General features: G+C 38.6%; 1 protein-coding gene across 3 annotated transcripts in view; it reads left to right on the forward strand.

The window, feature by feature from the left end:
• Positions 1 to 3,919: 3,919 nt before the first annotated feature.
• The window catches only part of LOC137260470 (ferrochelatase, mitochondrial-like), a 30,491-nt gene continuing 6,979 nt past the window's right edge, over positions 3,920 to 27,431 (forward strand). Inside the window, exons 1-9 of one of the 3 annotated variants that reach the window (XM_067798134.1) lie at positions 3,920 to 3,984; positions 13,802 to 13,907; positions 18,202 to 18,324; positions 19,148 to 19,296; positions 20,075 to 20,147; positions 23,771 to 23,939; positions 25,187 to 25,285; positions 26,385 to 26,492; positions 26,827 to 26,991. In XM_067798134.1, the coding sequence (XP_067654235.1) occupies positions 3,954 to 3,984; positions 13,802 to 13,907; positions 18,202 to 18,324; positions 19,148 to 19,296; positions 20,075 to 20,147; positions 23,771 to 23,939; positions 25,187 to 25,285; positions 26,385 to 26,492; positions 26,827 to 26,991 (1,023 nt within the window). In that variant the 5' untranslated portion in view covers positions 3,920 to 3,953. Of the gene's footprint in view, positions 3,985 to 4,245; positions 4,289 to 13,801; positions 13,908 to 16,346; positions 16,380 to 18,201; positions 18,325 to 19,147; positions 19,297 to 20,074; positions 20,148 to 23,770; positions 23,940 to 25,186; positions 25,286 to 26,384; positions 26,493 to 26,826; positions 26,992 to 27,431 lie in introns of those variants that run through there. The other 2 variants (XM_067798135.1, XM_067798136.1) reach the window with 2 other exon arrangements.

Genomic DNA, 27,431 nt, shown 5'->3' on the forward strand with positions numbered 1-27,431 from the left:
GATTTATTGTGCTGCTTTATAGCTTGAATATTGCTGGTTCGGCGTTAAACAAACATGCTAACACGGCAACAAAACACAAACAAGAAATCACTTTGACGGGAATCGTTGGCACCCAGCCAAAAGGACCAGTGGAGCAGCAGAGCAAAACTAGGTCATCTTTATAGAAAAGAAGAGTCAGAGAGAAATAAACTTTCTCATTTTCTGTAATTTTCAATACGATATTTAATAAATATTTTCAAACTATTGAGAGCGATCCAAGGAGTAAGTTCATTGGGTCGCATTTAGAAGTTTGCCTATTGAACAACCGGCAGAGTTCCGTGGATAAACAACTTCTTCATTAAAATGTGCGCGACGTTTTGGTGTAAAGGTTTTGTATCCATATGTGGACCCCTCCCCGTTACACCCGGCCAAGCAATAAGCTACTAGTCAAGGAAGCCGTTGAAGCGTACGTACAATACACCCAGGCGATTTCCTTCACAAAGTGACTAGGGGTGATGAGTCCCTTATATTACTGAAATTGTGTGTCTCCTAGATCTGCAGGAATTCAAGCCGTCCTTAAACTAAACTTCATATTTATCTTAAATAGAATACATCTCATCGCCATAATACTACACTAGGCCAAACCAAACAACGCCGTTTTCCCCTATTTTAGGCTTAATAATACTTGTGTATTAGACGTTTGACATCGAAATAGCCATGGTATTCGAGTTATCCTGAGTTACCTATATTTCATCATTTAGACTGTCATCCCCTATGACATTTACTGCCTCAAAAGGATGGAAAAGTATATACCTGTGGCCATACAGAGTCACATTCCTTACCTCACCATGAACTGAAGCAGTTTCTTGTCTCACTTAAACAAATATATTAAACAGAAGATGCAAGACCTCAATTCCATAATAAAAACAAAACAATCCATCATAATGATCGGTGACCCAATTCTGAAGCTAAACCATTTAAAAAAACAGTAACTGTTTCCATCAAACAAAATGCTATTCAACATAAAGTACATTTCAGGCTGTTAAAGACTGTCCGAAATACTGATACGTTCTTATGAGAGATGCGTGAAGAAAATCTCCGTGCCTGTGTATGCTCTTAACCAACAAGGGGACGTGGCTGGGCACGTGGTGTCCGCTGACGGTTCGGATCCCTGGTAGCACCAGGCCGGAGGTCAACAAGGTGATAAACGTGAAAGGCAACCCGTTAGTATTCTATTTAAAGATATGCTAAACCTATTCTTCACTTACCATGCCAATTCGTCAGTGGTGTTCTAGTGTTGGCGAAGCAGAGAGAAATTCCTGTAAAGGAAATTTATGTTAAACAATTAACCTGAAAACAATATGTGTTAATATTGATTGCCAACTGTTTAATAGGCGTTAATATTGATTGCCTACTGTTTAATAGGCATCTGGACCCGTGAAGATCCGGGATAGAATGAGTCTTCAGCAATTCATGCATGCCACAAAAAGCGACTATGTCTGTCGTATGAGGCGACTACACGGGATCCGGTGGTCAGACTAGTTGACTTGTTCAACACGTCATCGGTTCCCAATTGCGCAGATTGATGCTCATGCTATTGATCATCAGATTGTATGGTCCATCCTTGATTATTTAAAGACCGCCGCCAGAATACTGTTGGGTGCAGCGTAACACTAAACTCACTCACTCACTCATAAGGCGTCTGTAACTAATCCAGTGACTGATATCACGAACAACGAACCTGACCACCCGGTTCATTTAGTTGCCTCTTATGTTATAATAATTTTGTATGTGTTTTTTCGACTTTGTGCAAGCTCGTGTTAATGGTCGCATGAATGAGATCCCTGTTTTGGCGGCAATTTCATGAAGCCAAAATTCTAAAATTGAAAGTCGTGTGATGAAGCCGGACAAAAATATTCTCAGGTAAGCCTTTTTTAAAAAGGGAAACAAAAAGCGATGGTCTCAGGTGAGAATTGGTGCCACCACGTCACAGAAGGATAGCAAATGGGTGTGTGAGTGAGTTTGGTTTCACGCCGCTTTTAGCAATATTCCAGCATGGCGAGGGACACCAGAAATGGACTTCATATTTTGTACACGTGAAGAATCGAACCCGGGCCTTCGGTGTGACGGGCGAATGCATAGAAACCACTAGGCTACCCCACCGCAGCGACTAAATGGATTGGGGGATCAGACCCATTGTTGACGCGTCATCATAAAGGGACTATTGCTCATGATATCGATCACTAGGCTTTCTGTGCCAGACTAAATTGATGCCAAGCCGCTGCCACATAGCAGTAATATTCGGTCAGCTAAACACAACAGTCAGTTGAATGAAATTATGAAATCTATTATGAAATTAAGATTTTACGGGGGTGAGTCAGTTTAGTTTTACCCCGCACTCCACAATATTCCGGCTATATTGTGGCTGTCTGTAAATAATCGAGTCTGCACCAGACAATCCAGTCATCAACAGCATGAGCATCGATCTGTGCAATTGGGGGCCAATGACACGTGTCAAACAAGTTAGCGAACCTGACCACCCGACCCTGTTAAGCATAGTCGCCTTTTGTGTTAAACATAGGTTGCTGGAGACTTACTTTACTCCGGATATATTTTAGGACAGCATTATGCAGTAACGCACGTAAACAGCTGGTTGTTGAAGCTATGCTTATATTTGTATACTTACCAGATGCAAAACAAACGACAGCCAGTAAACGCATATGGCACAATCGTCATTTGGCGGGAATGGTGAATCGGCCATGGACATGTGACGTCATCAACTAAAATAAATTAATTGCGATGAAATGTCAAAACGATTCTATTAACACTGATCTAAATTCGCTTCTATTCGGGAACAATAAATTATTTTCGAGTTCCATGCATTACTAGACCTACTTACGTAGCATTCAGAGGTAAAAGCTCCACAGTCAGTTGCGTATACCTTGAACATCTCCATATTATGACGTCAGTGGTACAATGACGTCATATCGATGCATTCTTTTAGAATGTTCGTTTACAAGTGCTTGGCGCTGTTTTGTTTTATCTTCCATCTTGTGTATTTAGCGGCGCATACAGGGTGAACGTTATAAATAAACGCATGTTCCACACACCTTTTTTATGGAATCGCAGAAACATAAGGTTCATTACGAAAGTTATGTTTCCACTGTACAGATAAAACCCACAGACGTCCCGACCAATTTAACAAAACAAACACAAAACGGACACAAATGTTTAAAACAGAACATCATCTTGTCATATAATCTGCATTAAAACTGAGATCTCATACTCGGAATAGTGTAGAATTTTTGTGTGTGTTTCACCTGTTTCTTTTGGGGTTTTTGTTGTTCTTGTTGTTTGAGTTTGTATTTCGTTTTCGTTTGTTTTTTGGTTTTTTTTGGTTTTTGTTGTTTTGGTTTTGTTTATGGGTGCCATTATCTATGTTTGGTTTGTTTGTTAGTATGTTTGGGTTTTGGCAGGGTTTTAAGTGTTTGTTGGTTTAGTTTTGTTCGGGTTTTTTTCTCTCTGTTGTTTTTTGTGTGGTGTTTGTTTGGGTGTTTTAATGTTTGGGTTTTTTTGGGTTTTTTAAAGAAAACTATTTGGTTGTTATTTTTCGCTTTGGTTTTATTTGAGGCAAGGGATAATTCTTACTTTTTCGGTTTCTATTTCTGATGTTGTATTCGTTATTCGTCTTTTAATGTTTGTTCTATGGGGAGCTAGGAAAATATTTAATCATCCTTTGCATTAACTTAAGATTAACTAATTTTGAACAATTGGTGCAAGCAATAAACATCCGAATGCTACGAAAATGTCGTAGTCACCCCCTTGTACACGTATTCGTTGCATCCCCAGTAAAATCCTCACGGCCAATGAAATCATTCATCGCGTTTTGGTGTAGGGGAACTAACTCTGAGTGAGTCGAGATTATCTTTCCTTGCAAGCTCATCAGAGGGCGCAGTGTTGACATAAACACCGGTATGGCGAAGTACGTGAGCCGTGGGTTGAGAGGTGAGTGTGTGAAATATAATTTTGAAAAAACATATTGCCTGATTTTAGCAGCAGGTTGCACGTATCATGATTTTGACTGCAAGCCGAAGCGATGTCATTCACCGCCTCGCTGTTTAATTTTGACGACATATCACCAGAGCGCAACGTCACATGCATGTCATGGTTGAGTTCACATGTTCCACAATATGACCTGCACTGAAAAAGGTAGTGAAGTGATATCGTCAGAATCTGATAGCGTTATATAGAAGAGTCCCTAATAACGACCCAAACAATCTGGACAACCTTTTACCTGACAAATTACAAGGTCATGCAACTGTCGTTTATTCAAGTTGAAATTTAGTTAGGAAGTAGGTATTGCACGACTGACAGGTACAGGGCCGTAGCTTTTGGTGTAGTAGAAACTGTTATATAACCGTTATGTAATGGATTAATAGTAATTCATTTCCATCCATTCGAAAGTATTTGAACATCTGTTCATGTTTTGTGGGTTTCCAGAGGAAATTAAGGCTTTAGGGTCATCCATGTTTGGCAGAGATATATAGAGATGAGTTAAAAAATGACAAACTATTAAAGGGGCACTGATGCGGAGTGAATAATGTTTCTCGCCAACGGTCTAATTACGAAACCAAACCGCAAATTGGTCAGCGCCCGCTCCTTCGACCGTGACGGACAAAGGAACTGGGCTCCTGTCCATATTAGCAGAATTTCTTCACCTAAACAGTCAGGAGGCCGGATGCCCATCATATGCCATTTGTTTAAAAATATCCATGGTATTCCTTGTCTGATCGTAACCAAATATCCCAGCAGTGTAGTTCTTTTCGGATGTTTGGATGGTATAGTTACTACTGATCCAATTTGATCCTATTTCTGTGTTTTTAACCTCGATATTTAATCATGTTACATGAAAATATTATGTCTACAGGCATGTAGCAAGCCATTTGTTTCAGTACGGAAGATTGCAAAGCTTTATATTTAGGTAGTTTTGTGTGTTGGTTCAGCTGTGATAGCAAATATCGTACGTAAATTTTGGTAGCTATGGTAGCTACAATGGTTTATTATTTATGATAATAAAACACACAGTTGATTTATTTGAATTCGTAAACAAAAACGATGACTTTGCCTTTGGTAGAGAAATCTGAAAATTTTCTTACGTGAAAAAACCCTTATTTCACCTATTTACCCAAGTACACAGCAAATGCCTGTGTGTATTCCTTATGTAACGAAATTCCGTTGGTATCCTCAAAACAGTTTCGGGCCATAAGTGTTTTCAGGCTGCATGCGACACAGAGATTACATCTTCCTTGCTGTAACTCGCGTTTGATGGTGTAAACCTACGTGTTATTTGTCATCATTCTCTGGATGGTCAATTAATGAATTTATAACAAGTATAATTAGTAGTAACACCACTTTGGTTACTCAACAAAGGTTCCCGTTTGGCATATCTTCTGTCTGCAGTAAATACTCAACATTATAAATTAAGGTCTGTAGTGGCAAATGTATTGTATGTTATGTAATATGTGCATGTAAGTGATGCATGAGGGTTTATCAGCTGAGTTACAAAAACAAACATCGATCAAAGGATTAACCGATAACACACTGATTGATTAATTACTTTTATCTTCTAGCGGATTTGTCAAAAGGCAGTGTGTGTAGATGACTACACCCTGTCCTAAAGTGTGAGTGCAAAATACAACATCCTCCCTTCAAAGAATTAATTAACCACCCTTGCGTTGATTGATTGCTCATTATTGGTTAACTAACTTACTTGAAATAGTGGACATCATACAATTAGTTTGCCAGGTGTCCTGTCTTGGGAGACCAATGAGAGGTTTATCAGGTTTTCACCAACGAAAGACGTGAAACGATGTGTTACTTTTTCGCAAATGAGACAGTTGTAAGACACGCGACACAGAGCAGGATTTTTTACCAGCTGCAGATGAATGGAATACGATTTCTTTTACGTGGATATTGATGGATACATTCCTGAACAAGGTAGTAGCCTGACATTGTTGCTATAAAATTAGTCTGTTTTACATTCATTTTTTGCATTTTGTTTTAATTTATTTGTTGTAGCATTCAGCAGAATCTGTATGACAGAAAACACACACTAGATCGCGTATGTGTGTGAAATAGGATCCACACTGGCAATCTATACAATGTATAAATGTTGCTGTTATGTTAGAAATTTACTATGAATATAAGCAGATCGCGTGTTCTTTTATTAATTTTCAAAATCATACAAATATGACAATAAACTAATTAGGGTTATGAGACAAAATATAGAGACGTACCTTGGCTTCGTTATTTTTCCGTCCTAATAGTTTTTTACCATTTCTACCACTGGCAGATGATTAACCTTCAAAGTGTTTCATTTGTTTTCATAATACATTTGTTATGAAGTAAAAATGACTTCACCTGAGTTGATCTGTCTATAATTAAACTATCAATTGCGCTTACGGACTGCGCAGCAGAGGTCACGAACCAGTCACGAATTCTGGGATATCATCCGGGTACTCACGGGAGAAAAACAATAACAAAAGTTTACACCAGTCCACGGAAACTGCTCCGCATCAGTGCCCCTTTAACTAAATCTGTGCAAGCATGAACCTATTCTGTACTGTCATCATGTTCAGAAAATCATTCTTTTCCATGAGGTGCATTTGGTTTTATTATGTAGAAAGTGAGCAGACATAATTACAAATATTTTGTACTTCATGGCATCATTATAACCTGGTAAACAGGAATGATAGCATGAACCATTGTCAGTTTTGGAGTGAGGATTAGACTGAAACGTATCACAGGTACCTACCTCTACGGCTCAAGTACCAATGCCATTCAGTGAAACTATGCTATTTGTTTGTTGTTTAGTGTTGCACTCGGCAATATTCCAGCTTTGTGCCAGCATTCTGTAAATAATCAAGTCAGGGCCGGACTATCCAGTGATCAACAGCATGAGCATCAATTTAAGCAATGTGTGAACTGATGATATGTCAACCAAGTCAGCGAGCCTGACCACCCAATCTCATTTGTCACCTTGTAGGACACACTTGGGTTACCGAATACCTATTCTGACCTGGATGTGTTTTCACGGGTTGAACTATGCAGCCTCATTGATTGCAAGTCAATGTACTGTGGAGGAGTGGATCAGGATGATACATGAATGTTTCATGTTTATACATGGATAGTCTGGTCTGGACTCCATCATTTATTGGTTGTGAACATGTAGAGCTTGGATATATCTGAGAACGAACTATTACAACCCAAAGCAAACCGTTCCTTGTATGTCAAAGGAGACAATCAGGATGATGCATGAATGTTTTCTGTATAACCAGGGCATTTTGTCATGACTTCTATTTGGTTAGTTGTCTGGTGAGTGGTGTGCGATTCTGGGCCCCACCGTTGACATGAGAATTTCTCTCTGTATATTGAGAGAATGGCTCAGATGAACTTATAGTATCACAATATTGTATGAGAAACCCACGAGTTCTCCCAGGACGTTGTAAACTAATGTTGTGCATAGAGCAGAAACTAGGAAATACCTGGGGACTTTTGTTTGTGAAAAACTATTCCAAAAATAAAAGGACTTGAACGCCATACTGGACTTATCCTTGAGTATTCCATCTAGCTACATCACCCCAGACAAAGACTTGAAAGAGTGGAGGAAATACAGATTGCCTAGGGAGAAGGGTATAACACCCCGACACCCTCAGGTAACACATGACATTTCCATATTGTCAACATCCCTTTTATATCAAATCTGTTTTGTGAACATTCAGATGTATACTGTCTGGTTATAGCAAGAGCTCTAAGGGTCCGGAAAACAACCAGTTACTCTCTCAGCAGTCCAGGGATATATCTTGACTTAAACACTGAGGTCAGCGAGAACACCCCCTACCCCAACAATAACCACGGTATTGTTAACTGAACCCTATTCCAGACTTCATAGTCTTAACAGGAGTGGTGGGGTAGCGTAGTGGTTAAACCTGTTCAGTCGTCATGATGTCGATTCCCCACAATTTCTTTGTGTCCCACGTCATGATATTGCTGGAATACTGCTAAAAACCTCTCTTAATAAAAATTAACTCTGGTGTCTATCAAATGGGCCAATACTAATGCATGAACTTAATGAATCATTTGTGTAGATCTGTCGTATATATTGTTGTAGAGAGTTTAATTATACATCGCCTTTAGCAGTGTTCCAACAATATCACACTAGAAATGGGTTTCAACCACAAGGCGACCTCACTGCCCTTGTTTGTTGTAATATATGCACAGTAACATGAAATGGGGATGTTCTTCAGGCCACCCAGGAAAGGTGCCAGATTATATTTATTTATATTTTTTTTGTTTATTATGTAGGTACTTATATAGTGCTCTAGTCCATCCCATCTACCAGCATGCTGAAAGCGCTTTGTGTTTTTCCCCCAAATCATTTGATGTCAGTCTCAACAGCACATCATACTTTCAATCTCCGCTCCCTGGGAATCGTGCAAGTTATGCCGCCATTTTGGTGCACCAAGTTAATCATAATGTGACTTTCCCATTCTTACGGGTACCCATTCACAGCTGAGTGGACTAGGACACATTGTCACAGCACCTTGTCCAAGTTTTACTGCACGTTGCTGTACCACCAACTAGGTGTTTACACATATTATTTCATGTGGCCATCATGTGGTCGTTTGCTAACAGATTTAGGGTTGTGTACTGTACACTAGGGGTTGTGACAACACGGAAAGTAGCACAGAATGTTTTTACATCCGGTCACCAAGTTATGTATCAATTAGTAAATGATACAGGTAACCTATTCAGAGACACAGAATTGTACAATATTGTGTGTTGTTTTGCCTGTCTTTGTGTGATTATTGATAAGTTACATGCTTTAATTCAAACCACAACCTGATAATCTGAACACATGTTTCAAATGGCCACAGAATGTTGCTTACTGCGTAGCTTTAATTTCACATCAATATTGTACAGATAGGGGTATTGTTTACTAAACGCCATACCTGACTTAATGAAGGGACCACAGTTGAACACATGTTTCATATCAAGTACAATGTATTGATTTTTAAAATCCATAATATATATCCATAATTACTTGGGGTTTCAATATCTTTCAGGCTCTGATATTAGTTCTATCAATGCTGTCTATTTTTCATTCAGGCAGATAAGATTTGGTATTACTATTAGCTGGAATAAAGATTTAATCAGGCAGTTTATCTTTACATTTCACGTCTGGGTTGTTTGTGCAGCAACACTGTGGGTGTATTGTTCATTGTATCACAGCCATAGCAGCTGTCGGCCATTGTTGATCATGTGTTGAAGTTTGAGTGACATATGTTTGTTAAATATATCACACATGTGAAAATTAATATCCTGATCTGAGACTTGCATATCTGTAAACCTGTCTCGCTTGAAATGTTTCTGTAATAGGCTGTGTTATGTGTGTCCTAGTTATTGCTCCCAATACTTAATTTTCCAGGGATTGGGAAGGGCAGGGGCTATGGTCCGTTTTGCACATTAGAATATAAAAAGGCCCATTGAAGTTTTGAAGTTTTGTTATTGACACAAGGGAGGTTGTCCATTATGAATTCAGAAAATGGTTGGTTATCTTGGAAATGGTCCATTGTCAAAGTTCTCTATCCCAATCCCTGGTTTTCACACCTGTGATGTACATTATCACTATTTAATGCTTGGAATACTTCAGTGCTTTTAAAAAGTATGGAAACAAAGAGATGTGTATGTAGAGTGTGGGAATCATTGTTAGATTTCGAGCAGCGCTTGTATTACTTGTATAACAAATTGTACAACAGGGGCTCCTTTCATGAGTCAACCTTTATTAAGGTTAACCTTAACTCCCATTCTTTAACATAGGACTGTAGTTGCCTTAGTGAGTTATGATCACCTTAAGTGCTTTGTGAAACACTGAAAGGAGGCCCTGTACTTCAGCTTTCGAAAAAATGACCTTTTTTCCATCATGAATTTTAACCATAGCCTAAAACTTTTGAACCATTAGATATGTGTAAATGTAAAGGAATCAACAGTGTCATGCAATCATATGCCTTTTTGTAGTATTGACAGTAGAAATAGTAAAATGTTCTTCTGTCTGTTTGTCCTTACATCCATCTGTTTGTCCATTCATTCATCTAGGGGCAGTGGGGTAGCCTAGTTGTTAAAGCGTCCGCTCGTCACGCTGAAGACCTGGTTTCGATTCCCCACATGGGTACAACGTGTGAAGCCCATTTTCTGGTGTCCCCCGCCATGATATTGCTGGAATATTGCTAGAAGCGGCATAAAACTAAACTCACTCATTCATTCATGTAGTAGTAGTAGTAGTAGTAGTAGTAGTAGTAGTAGTAGTAGTAGTAGTAGTAGTAGTAGTAGTAGTAGCTGTTACAACAGATCCCCTCTTTAAGCACATAAATATTCTGTCCATATGTTTTATTTTTTCCCCTTTAATGCAGAGACACCAGGTAGTCTAACAAGTGGCGGTGTTCGTACAAAAAAACCTGTGGACAAAAACCCCTAGCACAAAACCCCCACAGGACAGAAACCCCCACCAATTAGGACAAAAAGCACCAAATGAATACTGAAGGTACATAATGATACAATATATTAATTGTTAAAGTTACTGTCAAAGTTGTCTTCATAGACTCATGACATATTATGGTTGTACAACAGCTACAGAGTTCTTTGTATACATTTAACATGACACCACCTCTATTGTTCTGCAATATCTCCATGATGGACAGCTACTGCCTGCTTAGTTTATCAAACATATTTATACCAGTTGTAATGTGACTGTGAGCTGAAATACTTAATAATGTGTGCATATGTAAACACTAGTGGATTAGTTAAACCTTTTCAGTTAATCCTCATAAATAATGAATCTTCACCTTTGATAATGTTTACAAGCAAAATGCTAAGTAAATTAATGAAGTCTGTTAATCCCTGTCACTGATAATTTCTGTTACTGATTCAATCAAAATCACTCAATAGTCAAAACATGTTTTGGCGTTTTGTCCTAAAGGTTTTGTTTCTCCACAAGAGCTTTTGTCCATAGGGGGTTTCTTCTACAATCTAAGAAACAAAATGTATTTAGACTGGACTCGATTTAAAAGATGCTAACCTACTTGCACCAGGTGCAACATAAGATATGGACCTAGTTGCACCAGCCAAATTCCATGTGCACCTTAGAGTGTTAAATGTCAGAGGTTTCGGTGCACATAAACATATTTCTGTGATGTAGTACCCATGAAACCATAGCAACACAGTTAATCTCTGTTTACAAGAATTGTCATAGCCGAAACATGTCAATGAATAGCAAAGTTTCAGTGTCAAAACAATTCAAAGTTTGGATGAAAAATCAGCTGACATATTTATGCTTATGAGATAAGATTTATTGTTGATTTATTTCTCAAAAATTGACTTGCATCTTGTGCAAGTTAGACTCCAAATGAGGTTGCACTTTGTAATGTTAGGTTGCACCAGTGCAACTGACAAAGCACTTGAACGAATCCTGCAAGGGGTTTTAAAACGGTACTACTCCTTGTTCCTACATGTCAGAAGCTGACTCTAAAAGCGTGATGTTTAGGGCATTTAAATTATGGTTTGTTCACAGATGTATCTAATTTGCTGATCGTAGCTGACAGTGCAGAATTTTACTAGACAAGGGCTTGGGACCAGCATCTTTAACTGAAAACTAGGACTGTTACATACATATGTGTACTTGAGAGTTGATTTACAACAATCTCTCTGTCTTCCTGTGACAGTAGGCCTGATTCATGACCCCTACATGGACTCTCAGTCTGATCGCTGCTGTCCTTGGCACAGATTCTAGCCTCCCACTCAAGTAGAGACCTGCTGTTGGTGAAATATTTAGCCTTATGTTTGTAGTAAATAGCTAAAAAATTATTTAATTCTCATGAATTGCCTGCTTTGGGTCAAATATTTGTGTCAAATTCAGCATCAAATAACATAAAATGTTCCATGTTGAATCATACTATTTTCAAATTCCTTAGAGTTTGTGAAATTATGAAACATGATTAATTGAATTCATGTTAACCAGAAAATATTATTAAACTATATCAGGTAAGTTAATGTTAGTAGTTGAAAAAAACAGTATCAAGATAATTTTTGAGATTTGTCTGCAGACGCATTTTGTGTTCCTTGACGAGTCTAGTGAATATATATTCCATTACCTTCAGAACTGCAAAAGTACTGCACAGAAAAAATTATTGCAAGTGGCCAACAGTTGCCTTATGTATGTCCAAAAAGTTTTGTGTCACCAACTTGATGCTAATGATAGATTATAAGAAGTGAGTTTTGTGTGTGACACTTTTCAGGGAGAGGGAGTGAGTGTGGTTTTACGCCGCTTTTAGCAATGTTCCAGCAATATCATAGTGGGGTATAGCAGAAAAGGGCTTTACACATTGTGCAAATGTTCAAATCAAACCTGGATCCTCGGCATGATAAGCTGAATTTTTAATCAGCTAACCCACTGCCTCTCTTCAGTTGGAAGTGGTGTGATTGATATGCAACTGGATGTCAGTCAGTGGTTTTAGGCTGTAAATAAGGAAGACCTGAGTAGGGTGTTTATTACTCGCCCGTTGAAAATACTGCAGTGTAATATTTTAATGGCAGTATTGCACTAGTGTAATACGGCTTGACGTATGACGTCAAAATGGTTCAAAGTTGTGACGTCACAATGCTAATGCTGATGTCGCAATTCTTACTAGCCCTTGCTTGACTCGGAAAGCTGAGAGTCCTCACACTGTAGGGAATTTCGCAGCAGTTTCTGTCAATTTATGTTGGCGAGTAATAAACAGAATACTAAACTTGCTTCCATGAAATATCATTTTTATTAAACTCGTTAAAGATTTAGTATCAAACTCGCTTTCGCTCGTTTGATACCAAATCATTAACTCGTTTAATAAAAATGGTATTAGATGGAAGGTCGTTTTGTATCCTCAATGTATCTCGTCTGCTCAGTGTTATGTAAACAACTTTATCATTATTATTGTTTGTGCATATTTTGCAAATGTAAAGAGTTGTCCCTGAGAAACAAGTGGTGTTTCTGCTTTCCTGATGTTTTCATGAGCCACAAGTATAGAGAGTCCCAGGATAAATCATCCCAATTTTGAATATTTTGTTGGAGATAACATTGATCGGGTGTTCAAACTAATTTTAGACAGAAATAATCAACTTTAGAACTTGCAAAATACTATTAGGTTCATCTATGGTAATCTGTTCAGAGTAAATGACAAAATCATGAAATCCGAGAATAAAAAATGTTAATTCACAACTTTGATGTTCCATGTTTGGAAATTTTATGGGACTCTTTGATAACTCCAAGCCATGTTTGCACCCAATCAAATTGGTGGCATGGTGATTGAATGAACTGTGATGAAACACATCAGTTAGCACTGCAGAGTGCATTGTCTCATGTACATGAGACGATAGGCAGTCTCAGGTACATGTTACGTGTCGGACTGATTGTAGGATGTTTATACAGCACACATGTCCATGCAACTAGTACATGCTCAAGGCACTGGTGTTTTTTCTTGATCAACTGATTATTCTGACATACTTTCAATCAGCTCAACTCCCTGGGGAGTATTCACCTCATGCAGACTGTTAGGCACAGCTAGTTATCACACAGCCTGATCACAGCCTTGTACTCACTCGCAGCTGGGCGAACTTTGAAGTTGTGCAGATCTCGAACTTTCACTACTTTGATGAAATCCACAAGCATGGGGTATCAAGGCTCATATTTGGAAATTTATTTTGAATTCAAGTTAGTTGTGTTTTGTTGCAGGATGGCTTCAGAAGTGCGGGGGTGCCAGGAATATGGGCATCTCCCCACCTGTGTCTGTTGGCACCCTTCAAGTCAGTGACACCACGAGGCACTCCAGTTCACACAGGTAAAACACGTGATGGGAAGTTATTGGATTATTTTATCTCTGTTCATTGCTACAATTAATGGATTATATTTATCGACTACTCAGTATCTTGCAATATACAACCTGTGAACTTTTGGGGTAGGATAGGCCTTCAGCAACCCATGCTTGCCATAAAAGGCGACTGCTTGTCGTAAGAGGCGACTAACAGGATCGGGTGGTCAGACTTGCTGACTTGGTTGGCACCTGTCATCGGTTCCCAATTGCGCAGATCGATGCTCATGGTGTTGATCAATGGATTGTCTGGTCCAGACTCGATTATTTACAGACCGACGTCATATAGCTGGAATATTGCTGAGTATGACATAATTCTAGACTGACTCACTCACTCACTTGCTATACACCTTTACATCAGTTGGTCCTTCCTTCATTGTTGACTGTTTGTAGCAATATCTACATAAATCTAAAATGTGACGCTGAACATGAAACTAGTCTAATGCTTGGATTTATACTTTCTACCCTCTCATGATTTATCAGGGCTCTATTAAAGAGATATTAAACTACTTGCACCAGGTGCAACCTAAGATAAAAACCTACTTGCACCAACCAAATTCCAGCCGCACTGCTTTTATTGCAATATGTAGATGCAGATATTTAGATGTTTTATGCAGAGGTTTACAGACTCAAAAATTCATTTGCACCTGGCACAATTTAGACTGAAAACTAGGTCACACTTTGTAATATTAGGTTGCACCAGTGCAAGTTTGAGAGTACTAAATCCAGCCCTGTTTATTTTAGACAGTTGTCTTCATACATAACAAACATGCTCATTACAAATTGATTGATATATCAAACTGATGTCATTTTGCCTGTCAACTTGCTGTATATTTCATTCCGGATAACTTATTGACTTAACCCCCTGGAAGCCACAGGGACATATATGTCCTTCCTTTTCAACCCTCACTTTGAAGGCCCCAATAAAATTCTAAATATACCATGCACATATATATATATATTTCGCAGTTTTGAAAATTCCCTTTTCCTGATACCATCCACTATTATCTCAGACCAAACTAAAGCACTTAAAATTGTCTTTCAAACTAGGCTTCATCATAAATGTCGTCATTATTCTCACTATGCCAAATCGCAATTCAGAGCGATTTTTGCTCTAAGTTTTGAAACGTGAAAATCAGATAAATACTGTGAGTATTGAATTTCAAAAATAGCATATTAGTGATCACTGATATCAAGTTTTCATGTAACCAGTAATGATAATTCTGAAACGTCGCCAATGAACCTAGAATCGGTTGAGATGTTTTTAAAAATACACTTACACGAACGCCGAAGTGCACTTTCCGCCACATTGGAGAGTGTTTACAAAATCACGTTTCAAGAAGGTCGTTATTGAGACGTCTATTACATCATGTATATTTCACAGTGAGCTGCGACAAATGCTTCATTGAATTCCCCAAACATCTTAGAATCAAATTACAAATGGTCTTTGTCACCAATACCAACTGTCTTGATAAAACGAAACGAAAGATACTTGGTATGAAAATGAACTCTGTGCTTGAAAGACAGCGCTTGTTTGAAATGTAAACAAGGAAAAATTCTGATTTTACACTACCTAGCATTTTCGGAAATTTTTCCAACGTCCATATGTGTAATCATTGCTTACAATGGCTCAATATGCTTAGAATATTCAGGGGAAGATTATCATAGCAAGAAATAGCAAATTAAAAATAGATACAATGCACAAATTTGATAATTCATAAGAAACTGTCAAACTTTTAGTGTAGCATGATGCCATGACTGATGCAAAATCATGCAGAATGACGATGTACTTCTCAACATATCTGGCTTCTTCCGCCATTTACAATGTAAATGATAAAAACAGTACACAGATAGTCAGAATAATTCTGATTACTTACATCTCACATTTATGTACAAAAGATCCCTGAATCAAGGAAACAGTCCTAACAAAATCGTATGTACTCTTGTCAGCGAAGCAACCATCTTGAAAGAAATCGGTCATCAGTAGTGATATTCCACATCAACATTGTTGCACATAATAGGAAATTTCTTTAAAGTGAAGGTCGGTTGAACCAGAGTAAACACAATGGCCATATCATTCCGATTGCATTTTCAGTATTGTGATGTATATTTTGCGTATCGTCCAGATATTTTTTCATTTTCAGTATTGTGACGTAAATTTTGCGTATTGTCCAGATATTTTTTCACGAAACTGGTTTCAGTATCTACATATGTTCAACACCATATCATAGGTGGATATAAGCTATGCGTTTTTATTCTTTGATAGCTTTTGATTGTTTGAACAATATTTACATGGGAAATTGACTCAGTAAGTGTACTGTACCACATTTTAAGCCTATACACATGGGTTAGAAGATCACTCCCAGCCATTACTGCAACATGGGAACTGTGATGTACAGTATTCAATACGTTGGAATAAATATTGCAGTTTCATATGAACAGGTTAGTAAACAGCAATTTGAGTCCAACTTATAAGTACAACTGATAATTTTAATGAAAATGATTTGTACATTTTATGAAATGTAGAGGCACACATATTTAAAGGAATTTTCTTGTTCATTGTATTGGTTTGTGTCATTTTTATAGACAAAACAATTATGAATATTGATGGACCTGGTGCGAGTTTGACAAAAGAGTTTTATGATTCATTATCGTTCTTCTAGATAATAAAGTCATTTCAAATTCGATTTAAACATACTTGATGGCAGAATATCTAACTCAAACAATATTTGTATGAAAATTGTTTAAAAATATATACACCAGGTCATGTCTTAATTTGGACAAACCTTACGTCCATATTCTAATAGTTCCATACTGAAAAAGCGATCTCATTGTACCTTTCATTGCATACTTATGAAGTGAAATAATTACATAATCATAAGAAGAAAAGTCTATATCCTAAATGAATATTCAATGAATATTCAGGTATTGTGAAATTTTCATTTACGCTAAATTGATGCCAGACAGGTGCGCATGTTTCTCACAATAAGATACATAATTGTTGATATATTCAGTGCATTTTTTCAGTGGTAAAATCATTCATTTTATGTTTTGTCTAAAAAGTGTTGAATGCTAACATAAAAGCTGAGATTTTTTACACATTGAGTGGAAATTAGGTTAGATATATACTAATCAGCAAACCAGTGTGGTCTTTCTCTGACATCACATAGATTCACAAAATGCCATAACGTCAACTGAAATGTTACATTATTTTCAGTTTTTTCATTATATGTGAAGATGTGTCTCTTACTTTGTTAAGAGTGATGCAAAATTAATCAAAATGCATGTACACAAACAGGAGAATATGGGAATCTAAAAACTAAATTATGTATCAGATAGGTCCATCCAGATCGCTATTACCTGCTTTCTGATGTAGTACATTGGCATCTTTTCTTACAAACTGTGAAACTACCAAAAGGTATCCTCTCATATTGGATAACTTTGTATTAGAATAGTTTGGTTCACTGTGAACAAAACATAATGAAAATATACTGTCCATATCCACAACAAATTCTCGCCATGTGATCTGAGTTACACTGTGACTTAATGTAAGGCATAGCGGAGTTATGCCCCCTTATCTTTATATATGCATGACGTCTCTGTCGACGTTTGATGTCATAAAAGAAAATCGATGTTTTGACATTTATTGCGGGTCATTTTTGATTTTGTGCGTATGATGGTATGCATTAGCACATACATCCATTTCGTATACACTTATGTCGTTCAGATATCAAGCTTTATTTTCAAAAAGTTTTAGACAACGTTTAGCAGTGTCTATTTCTCAAACCCCTGAGATAGTCGCAGGTATATTTATACCACCAGATAGAAAAATTAAATATTCTACATTTTTGTGTAATTTTATAGCTGTACGCAGATCCAGGACCATGCGAGTGCAATTCTCGCACAACGTTCACTTTTCAAACCTTACAAAAATGTGCGCCTAAAAAAAACCTCGGCATCCAGGGGGATTGATGTTTGTGATGTTAGTCAGACCACCATAATATGTTTTAATGTTTATAGAAATCTTATTGTCAGTCAGGGTAGCCTAGAGGGTATACAATGGCTTTCGCTCTTCATGCCAAAGGCCCAGGTTCTATTCTCCCTTTGAGTGCAATGTGTGAAGCCCTTTTCTGGTGTTCCCCATTGAAGGAATATTGTTGAAAGTGGCATAAAACCATAATCACTCACTGAAGTATTATGAATTGTGTTTTAACGATCGTGCATGGAGTGATCGTTTAGTTTAGTATTGTTTCCACACTTTCAGTGGCAAACCCAAGACAGGTATACTCATGTTGAATCTGGGTGGCCCTGAGAAGACGGAAGATGTCCACGACTTTCTGCTGAGACTGTTCCTGGACAAGGATCTGATTCCCCTACCTGCACAGAGGTAATTAGTGCACTCAGTAATGTGCATCTCCTCCCCTCCAACACCCTTCCTACCCTTATGACAGATCCCCCTCCAACACCCTTTCCACCTTTATGACAGATTACCTTTCAACACCCTTCCCACCCTTATGACAGATCCCCTCTTCCCCCACCAACTCACACAAAGATACATCAATCAAGACTAACACACTCGTTCACACAGATATAACCATAACGCATGCAGGCATGCACGCACACACACAATCTTTCTCTCTCTCCCCCCTACCCCCTCTGCTCTTTTCCTTCCCCTCTCGTCTTTTCCTTCCCTCTCTCTCTCTCTCTCTCTCTCTCTCGCCTTTCTCACTTTCTTACTTCACCCTCTCTTTCACTTTCTCCCTCTCTCTTCTCTCTTCTCTTCTCTCCTCTTCTCTCCCTCCCTCTCTCTATCTCTCCTTTCTCTCACTTTCTCACTTCCGCCTCTCTTCTTTTCTCTCTCCTCTTTTCCTCTATCTTTCTTTCTCACTTCACCCTCTTTCTCACACTTTCTCCCTCTCCCTCTTCCCCTCTCTCCTCTCGCTCTCTATATCTCTCTCACTTTCTCATTTCACCCTATCTCTCTCCTCTCTCTCTCACAGGCACACACACAGACGCACACGCACAGACAGACAGTCAGACAGACAGACAGACAGACAGACAGACAGACAGATAGATACTAACACTTGCACCCACCCAAACACTCCCTCCTGCAGGCATCTGTGACAGTTTTACCCAGAATATTGGGGAAAAAACAAATTAACAACAAATGATTTCTAAAGGTTTCAGTAAATACTGGTTGTGTTTTACAGTAAACTGGCCCCGTACATCGCCAAGCGGAGGACGCCCAGCATTCAAACCCAGTACCGTAAGATTGGCGGCGGCTCACCCATCAAGCGATGGACCGAGACACAGGGACAAGGAATGGTAGAAATACTTGATAAAATCAGCCCAGAAACGGGTGAGTTTGTTTAGTGTTTAGTATTCTGAATCTCAGGAGCTTTAACTAAGGCCGAAACATTGCTCATATCCTATTAAAGAAGTTATCCATAGAACTGTCTTTGTTGTTCCCGACACCAACTTCGAAATGCCACTCAAGGAAGCATACCATGATGAAAGTGATTGTGGCACAATGGGTGAGTGAGTGAGTGAGTTCACTTCAGTGCCACATGCAGTCTGTAAATAATCAAGTCTGGACCAGACAATTCAACAACATGAGCATCGATCTGCTCAACTGGGAACCGATGACATATGTCAACCAAGTCAGGGAGCCTGACCACCCGATCCTCTTAATCAGCTCTTATGACAAGCATGGTATATAGGTTCGTTTCTGTCTGTCCTTAGAGGTATTTCAAATTACAGTGTTTGAAATTATTTCCACATTTTGCTAGCCAGTCAGGCCAGCTTTTGCTTTAAGCTACTTGGCCACGAAATAATTTGCAAGCCCAAAATTTAAATGTAGAGACTATGCAAAAGGTTACAAAAATAAATGAGAAGATATTGTTGGCATGGCAAAGGTTTCATCCTTAAGCTGCCAGTATTATATGCAGTATTTCAGGCCCTAATTTTAAATGATATAAAGTGCATTGGAAAGAGTATATATTTTGTAAGATGACCCTATAAACATTCACTAGCCAGTCGGGCTAGAGATTTACTTGCCAAACTTTTTTTTTTACTAGCCATGGATAAGCTGTGGTTGATTCGTACGCTGCTGAACTGAAATTTGTCATGTCTTTCAGCTCCTCACAAGTTCTATGTGGGCTTTCGATACGCCAACCCTCTGACAGAAGATGCCATTGAGCAGATGGAGGAGTAAGTGTCTATTGTTCAGAAATAATCTAACAAACACAGATAAGGCGCCAGATAAGGCGTGTATTTGCATATTTCACTCAATAAAATCCCATTTACTCAATGAAGTACAAATCTGGGAGTACAAAAAGCACATAAGAATCTCTTAAAACCCAATAGGTGTATTCTTGCGTATGATTCGTCATGACACCCAAACTCTACAATAGCATTAGCGATGCCCATATATGCATACATAATTATAGCAGTAGCCACAGTACTCTTAATAGTCACATGGAACTGTGCTAACATGTCTGGATATTTTTTTATACTATAATGTGATCCCAGTTAGTGGGATAAGTGCTCTTAAAATATGTTTAAGAGCAATTGTTATTTCGTTTGTGTCTTAAAGTTGCACTCTGCTTAGTACTCTTCAGTCCCCAAGTTACTGGGAATCCAGGAAAAGTCTTACTTCACTTGTTTTCAAGATTTTTAAATTCTAATTCCAAATATTTTTCATACTCCAGTTCCATGAATGTTCTGGTTCTGACTTGGCTGCATGCTCTTCCCACACATGGTACTTGTCATATCGTCCTACAAACCTCTGTTCTTATATGGCTCTCTCATGGTGTGAGTGTTCAGGATTTGTGATTATTCGCAATCAGATTTGGTCGTCCAGCCAGCAACGTTGTTTCCAAAATGATGATTTATAAGGCCTCGGTAATTCATGTATGCTTTGGGATAACTAGAAGTTCTTCGCTGGCACGATGTGCAAATGTTTCATTTAGACAGAACCCAGTAATGTTATGGCCGGATCAATGGGATCTCAATAGCCCTTGATGACAATAGACAAGCCAGCCATTAGATTCTCTTGTGTCAGCACATGTCCCTGGCAGATGAGGGATATTTGTGACCACATTTGCTAGTATTAGTCAAGTTGGATCTTAATACATGTAGCATATGTTCTCATTGGAATGGAATAAGGGAGGTAATTCCTGTTGCATTTTTATCCCCCGGCATATCATGAAGGAGGATATTGTCAATGCCTTGTCTGTCCGTTCGTCTGTAATCATTTTATCAAAAAACATTCAGTGTTTTTAGATCAGAATTGACGGATGTATTAAACTGAACTACAGTTGTGCCTTTTGCTATTTACAGATTTTTGGCATTTTTATTTTTATCCCCCCGTCTCTTACCAAACACCTGAATTTTAATTTTGAACTGTTTGAAGCACTTCTTTTGAATGCAAGGCAAATTATCATTTTGCAGACGACACAAGGAAAACATAATAATCTCAACCTATAGTTATGCCTTTTGTTGTTTACAGAGTTTGGGCATTTTTATTTTTGTGTGTGTTTTTCCATGGAACATTTAGGTGTTAGTCTAATGGTGGGATGAGCTTCCTTTTTGGAGAAGAACTATATTCGTACTTCGTAGATATATCAATCAGAACCTTTACAGGTTTTAGTGATTGATTATTTTCTCGGGATTCCATGGAAATATTTTGGACTTCGTCTCCAAATGTAGGGATGGACTTCGTTTCCGGAGCAGAACTCCAAAACCATTCAGTATTTTTTGCAAAGCTTGGTAGATATATCAATCAGAACCTAAAGTGGTGCCTTTTGCTATTTACAGGTTTTTGTGATTTATTATTTTCTCGGTTTTCAATGGAAACGTTTTGAACATTGTGTCAAAAGTGAGAGGTGTGTTTTCTTTCCAGAGCAGAACTCAAAAATTTTGTAATATCTGTCAGCAAAAGTTTGTAGATATGTGTGGCAGATCCCAAAGTGATGCCTTTTGCTCTTTACAGGTTTTTGTGATTTATTATTCTCTTGGTTTCCATGGAAACGTTTCAGACATAGTCTCAAAAGTGAGAGGTGTGTTTCGTTTCCGGAACAGAACTCAAAAACTTTGAAATATCTGTCAGCAAAAGTTGGTAAATATGTGTGGCAGATCCTAAAGTTCGGACTTCGTCTCAAAACTCAAAAACCGTTCAATATTTTTCTGCCAAACTTGGTAGATCTGTGCAGCAGACCCCAAAGTGGTGCCTTTTGCTATTTACAGGTTTTTGTGATTTCTTATTTTCTCGGATTCCATGGAAATGTTTTGGACTTCATCTCAAAATGGAGGGATGGGCTTCGTTTCCGAGCAGAACTCAAAATCTTTGTAATATCCTTCAGCAAAAGTTGGTAGATATGTGTGACAGATCCCAAAGTGATGCCTTTTGCTCTTTACAGGTTTTGGTGATTTATTTTTCTCTTGGTTTCCATGGAAACGTTTCAGACATAGTCTCAAAAGTGAGAGGTGTGTTTCGTTTCCGGAACAGAACTCAAAAACTTTGAAATATCTGTCAGCAAAAGTTGGTAAATATGTGTGGCAGATCCTAAAGTTCGGACTTCGTCTCAAAACTCAAAAACCGTTCAATATTTTTCTGCCAAACTTGGTAGATCTGTGCAGCAGACCCCAAAGTGGTGCCTTTTGCTATTTACAGGTTTTTGTGATTTCTTATTTTCTCGGATTCCATGGAAATGTTTTGGACTTCATCTCAAAATGGAGGGATGGGCTTCGTTTCCGGAGCAGAACTCAAAAACTTTGTAATATCCTTCAGCAAAAGTTGGTAGATATGTGTGACAGATCCCAAAGTGGTGCCTATTGCTGTTTACCGATATATGGCATTTGTATTTTCCATGACTTCCTTGGGAACGGTTCAGACTTCATCTGAGAAAACATAAAGTAACTGTCAGATGATTTGTCCTTTCAAATATGTGGGGTGCGGGAGGATATGTCGTGAGGGGTCCCTGGGCTCATGTACCCTTGAGGTGTGTTTATGTTCCCTGAGCCCGCAGGGTACGTAAGACTATGGCCCTCGAGGGACTAGTGAACAACGTATTTGTCTTATCGAACACCTGAATTTCAATTTTGAACTGCATTTCTGTTGAATGCATTTCGAATCACCATTTTGCAGACGACACAAGGTAAACAGATTTAGAGTTATCTACCTTCCATCGATTTTCAATCACAAAACATTGGTAATTTCCACGCTTCATGCATGATTCAATGTTATTCGAGGCAAAGAAGTACTACCATGAAGCACCAGGCTAGTTCGGAATTCCCAGCGGTGTACATTGAAAATAATACATTGCCTGTAAGCAGGGTACTTTTAAAAAATAGAATAGCGCTTAGCCATTCAGAAAGCGACTTTCGTGTGTGAGGTAAGATAATTGTTTTTGTCGCTGGGGATTTTATGAGAACGGAAACTATAGCCATATTAGAACAGAGGTGAGTTCTGGACCAGTGTGATGTGAACAGAAGGAACCAGCTTTATAGGGTGTCAGCCCCCCCCAAATACACCTATCACCAATCAATGTGCACGTCGCTTTGTAAATCTTGTTCTTTTCATGTTTTGTACCCAACAACAATGTTTGACAGCTTAACATAGTCACTTGAGCAGCAAAAATTTCTCCAGTCAGGAGTTAGGACTTTGAAATCTCTTCCATTATCGGGAATATTTTCATATCATTTTGATGACCATTCAGACTTTCAGTGGATACTGAAGGACACTTCAGAAGGAATTGTTTTATTGGTTTAAGATTTTATTCACCTTATTATTGTTGTGTTAAACATCAGACATCATGTTATGTTTTCATCAGGGATGGTATAGAACGAGCTGTTGCCTTCACCCAGTACCCACAATACAGCTGTTCTACAACAGGAAGTAGTCTAAATGCCATCTACCGCCACTACATGAAGCGACGAAGCCCCAGCAACCTGGTGTGGAGCGTCATTGACCGCTGGCCAACACACAAAGGGCTAGTTAAGGTACGCAGATTGATGTTTCTAGTGCTGACTTTGTGAATGGTGTGTTCAGATATCCAGGTTCACATCCTCATCAGGGACGGTGGGGTAGCGGTAGTGGATAAAGCGTTCACGCCAAAGTCCCGAGTTCGATTCCCCACATGGGCACAATGTGTGAAGCCCATTTTTTGGTGTCCCCCGCCGTGATTTCGCTGGAATATTGCTGAAAGCGGCGTAAACTAAACTCACTCCCATCCTCATCATATGACCCGAATTTCACTTCACTTCAAGCTTGAACTGAACCCTTCATGTTTGACAACACGAAATCTGTTCTCTTAGACTTCAGGAATAATGTGATATTGTTTTGTTCATATCTCGGCATTTCAGTTAGAGGATAAACATCATGTGTTGGCTAGTTTCCAGGTGTTATTATGTATTAGAAGCACAGGAATTCACTTGGAACAGGCAGGGTTAGCCAGAGGTTTCAAATAAAGTACACTTTTTAATGCTGCCTGTTCCAAATTAATTCCGCTGCTTCAAATAACACAGTTTTCATTGAAAACAAGGGAAGAATAATTTGGGATGATAAATAGAATCTCACCCTCGTGTCTACTGATATCAATTGTATCAACACTCATTGATAAAGGCAAGCCTCAGATATTTCTAACTTTATCAACTCGTGTTGGGAATTTGATATCAGTAGACACTTGGGTGAGATTTTCTGTATGTGGGTAAATTGTGTGAAGTACATTTCTGGTATCCCCCGCCATGATGGTGCTTATTCACATAAATAAATATGTTTAAATGATATTGCTCAAATTGGCTTAAACTAGCATAGAACCATCCTCACTCACTCACTCACCTCAGTCCTAGATTCTTAAAGTTTATCTCAACACTAGACTATCCACAACAAGTACACAATGTGAAAAATAAACTGGACAAATTTCTGGGTCTCGTGAAGAATGGCTCTGGTACTATGCCTCTCTAACTGCCCATTTACGTTAAGTTATAAAATACAGAATCAGACCCAATGTCTTGAATATTGTGATCAGGTTTTCTGAGACATTCTAGGTTTTTGTGCAGATAAGAGTGTTTGCCTTTGCAATAGTCACATATCTCTGCAGAGATAGTGAGTGAGTGTTGTTTTACACCGCTTTACATAATATTCAAGGTAGGGAACACAGTTGGAATAAAATAGCTGATTTCAAGTAATGTAAGGTAATGCTTGTGTTTATGATATTTTTTGTAAATATTTTCTTCTTTTTTCTCAGGCCTTTGCTCAAAATATTAGAGAGGAGATTGCCAGATTCCCAGAAGAAGATAGGGATGATATTGTCATTCTGTTCTCCGCCCACTCACTGCCGTTAAAGGTAAGGATTGTGTAGAGATAGTCACAACATTGTTCTCTTTTCTGTCTCATGTCATGTAACTAAGTCATCTTCATGTTACAAGAATAATTTAGATTTCAGTTGTTTCGTCTTTTTCATTGTCCTTCCACAAAGCAATTAAATGTTGATGCCAGTTTATCTGGCAGGCTGTTTTACATGATCAGAATTAGTTAAACCAGTGCATTTTGGACCCATGTCCCACATTCTCACCCTCCGAATCCAACACGTGTAACAGACTTTAAGTCACTCATTTGTCTTCATAATCTCAACAAAATCATCAGCTTATACCATGTTCATCTGAAACTGAATGAACAATTTATCTAGTGGCTTGACATTGACCCCTAAATAAAAGTGGTTGTGTGTAAAGTAGTTTTCCTACAGTTCCTTTCCTCATTCACAGAGAGTGAAAACTTCTTTCCTGTGTGTACTATATATAAGTAGTTTTGTGGAAAATAGTTTTCTTACAGTGCCTTGCCACATTCATAAGGTGGGAACACTTCTTTCCAGTGTGTACTATATATAAATAGTTGTGTGGAAAATAGTTTTTTTCACAGTGCCTTGCCTCATTCATAAGGTGGGAACACTTCTTTCCAGTGTGTACTATATATAAATAGTTGTGTGGAAAATAGTTTTTTTCACAGTGCCTTGCCTCATTCATAAGGTGGGAACACTTCCTTCCTGTGTGTACTATATTTAAGTAGTTGTATGGAAAGTAGGTTTTTTTCACAGTGCCTTGCCTCATTCATAACATGGCAAGACTTCTTTCCTGTGTGTACTAGAGTTGGCATCTTAATAAATTTTCTGTGTAGACCTGTCATGTGTTTGGTAATTATCTCATTTGAAAATGAATAAACAATTTATTTAGTGGCTTGACATTGGTCCCTAAATGTAAGTAGCTGTGTGGCAATTAATTTTCCTTCAGTCCCTTTCCTTTTTCACAAGGTGACAAAACTTCTTTCCGGTATGTACTGGAGCTAGCATCTTAATCAATTTTCTGAGTACACCTGCAGTAAGTTTGGTAGTGTTCAGTATTTATTGTTTATTGTTTTGTCAAGGCAAACAATTTTGGTGTGTTATTCAGGTTGTGAATCGTGGAGATCCATACAGCACTGAAGTAGCAGCCACGGTACAGAGCGTCATGGAAGAACTGGGTCACAGTCACGCCTACAGACTGGTGTGGCAGTCCAAGGTAGGCAATAGGCATATCGCAGTCATGCCTACTTACGTTGCAGTTCATGATTGGCAATAGGCATATCACAGGCATGCCTACTTACTTTGTAGTTCAAGATAGGCAGTAGGGATGTCACAGTATTATAACAGTATTAATAATAACATTTAAGTGTCTAGCACCCTCATTTTGTTGTTTAGGATCCTTGAAAATTATAAGCATGAGTCCCAGGGACCTTCAGATGTATGGTTTGGGGTAAATATCTGATTCCTGAAAGTAAATTTGATAAATCATGCTGACAAATGTGTTCACTCTGACACACCATAAATGGTAGATATGAAATCCTAATCTGCAGGTGGGTCCATTGCCGTGGCTGAGCCCTCAGACAGATGAGGCCATCAAGGGACTGGTGGCAAGGGGCAGGAAAAACCTGCTGCTCGTGCCCATCGCCTTCACCAGCGACCACATCGAGACCCTGTACGAGCTGGACCTGGAATATGCTCAGGAGCTGGGAGGAGAGGTAAGGGAGTAGATGGGGAATAGAATCTAAAGTTCAAACACATCGTACTGACTGAAGGTACAGTTTGCTAAGTTTATGCAGGTCCTATGGTCCCTGACTAGTAAAAATGCATCAGGACTACTAAATGATCCATCTTCAGTGGTCCAGGTGGCCAGTGCATTTTTTCCACATATAAATAATTAAAATCGTCTTTGAATAAAAAAATTCAGATCATATATTTAATCTAGAATTCAAATAGAGTATTCCTCACAAGCTGAAGCACATTGGAAAACAGGAAGCAGTTTTACATTCGCAATCACACCAGCAGACCAGTGAAGTACAGACAGTACACTAATGATTCGTGTCATCACATTTCAATAGCGTAGATTGGTGCTCATGATGTTGATCCCTCGACTTTCTGGCCCAGACTTAGGTGATAAGTCGTTTCCTGGCAGAAATAT

The sequence above is a fragment of the Haliotis asinina genome, chromosome 13 (assembly GCF_037392515.1).
Source record: "Haliotis asinina isolate JCU_RB_2024 chromosome 13, JCU_Hal_asi_v2, whole genome shotgun sequence".
In the NCBI taxonomy this organism is placed as follows: domain Eukaryota; kingdom Metazoa; phylum Mollusca; class Gastropoda; order Lepetellida; family Haliotidae; genus Haliotis; species Haliotis asinina.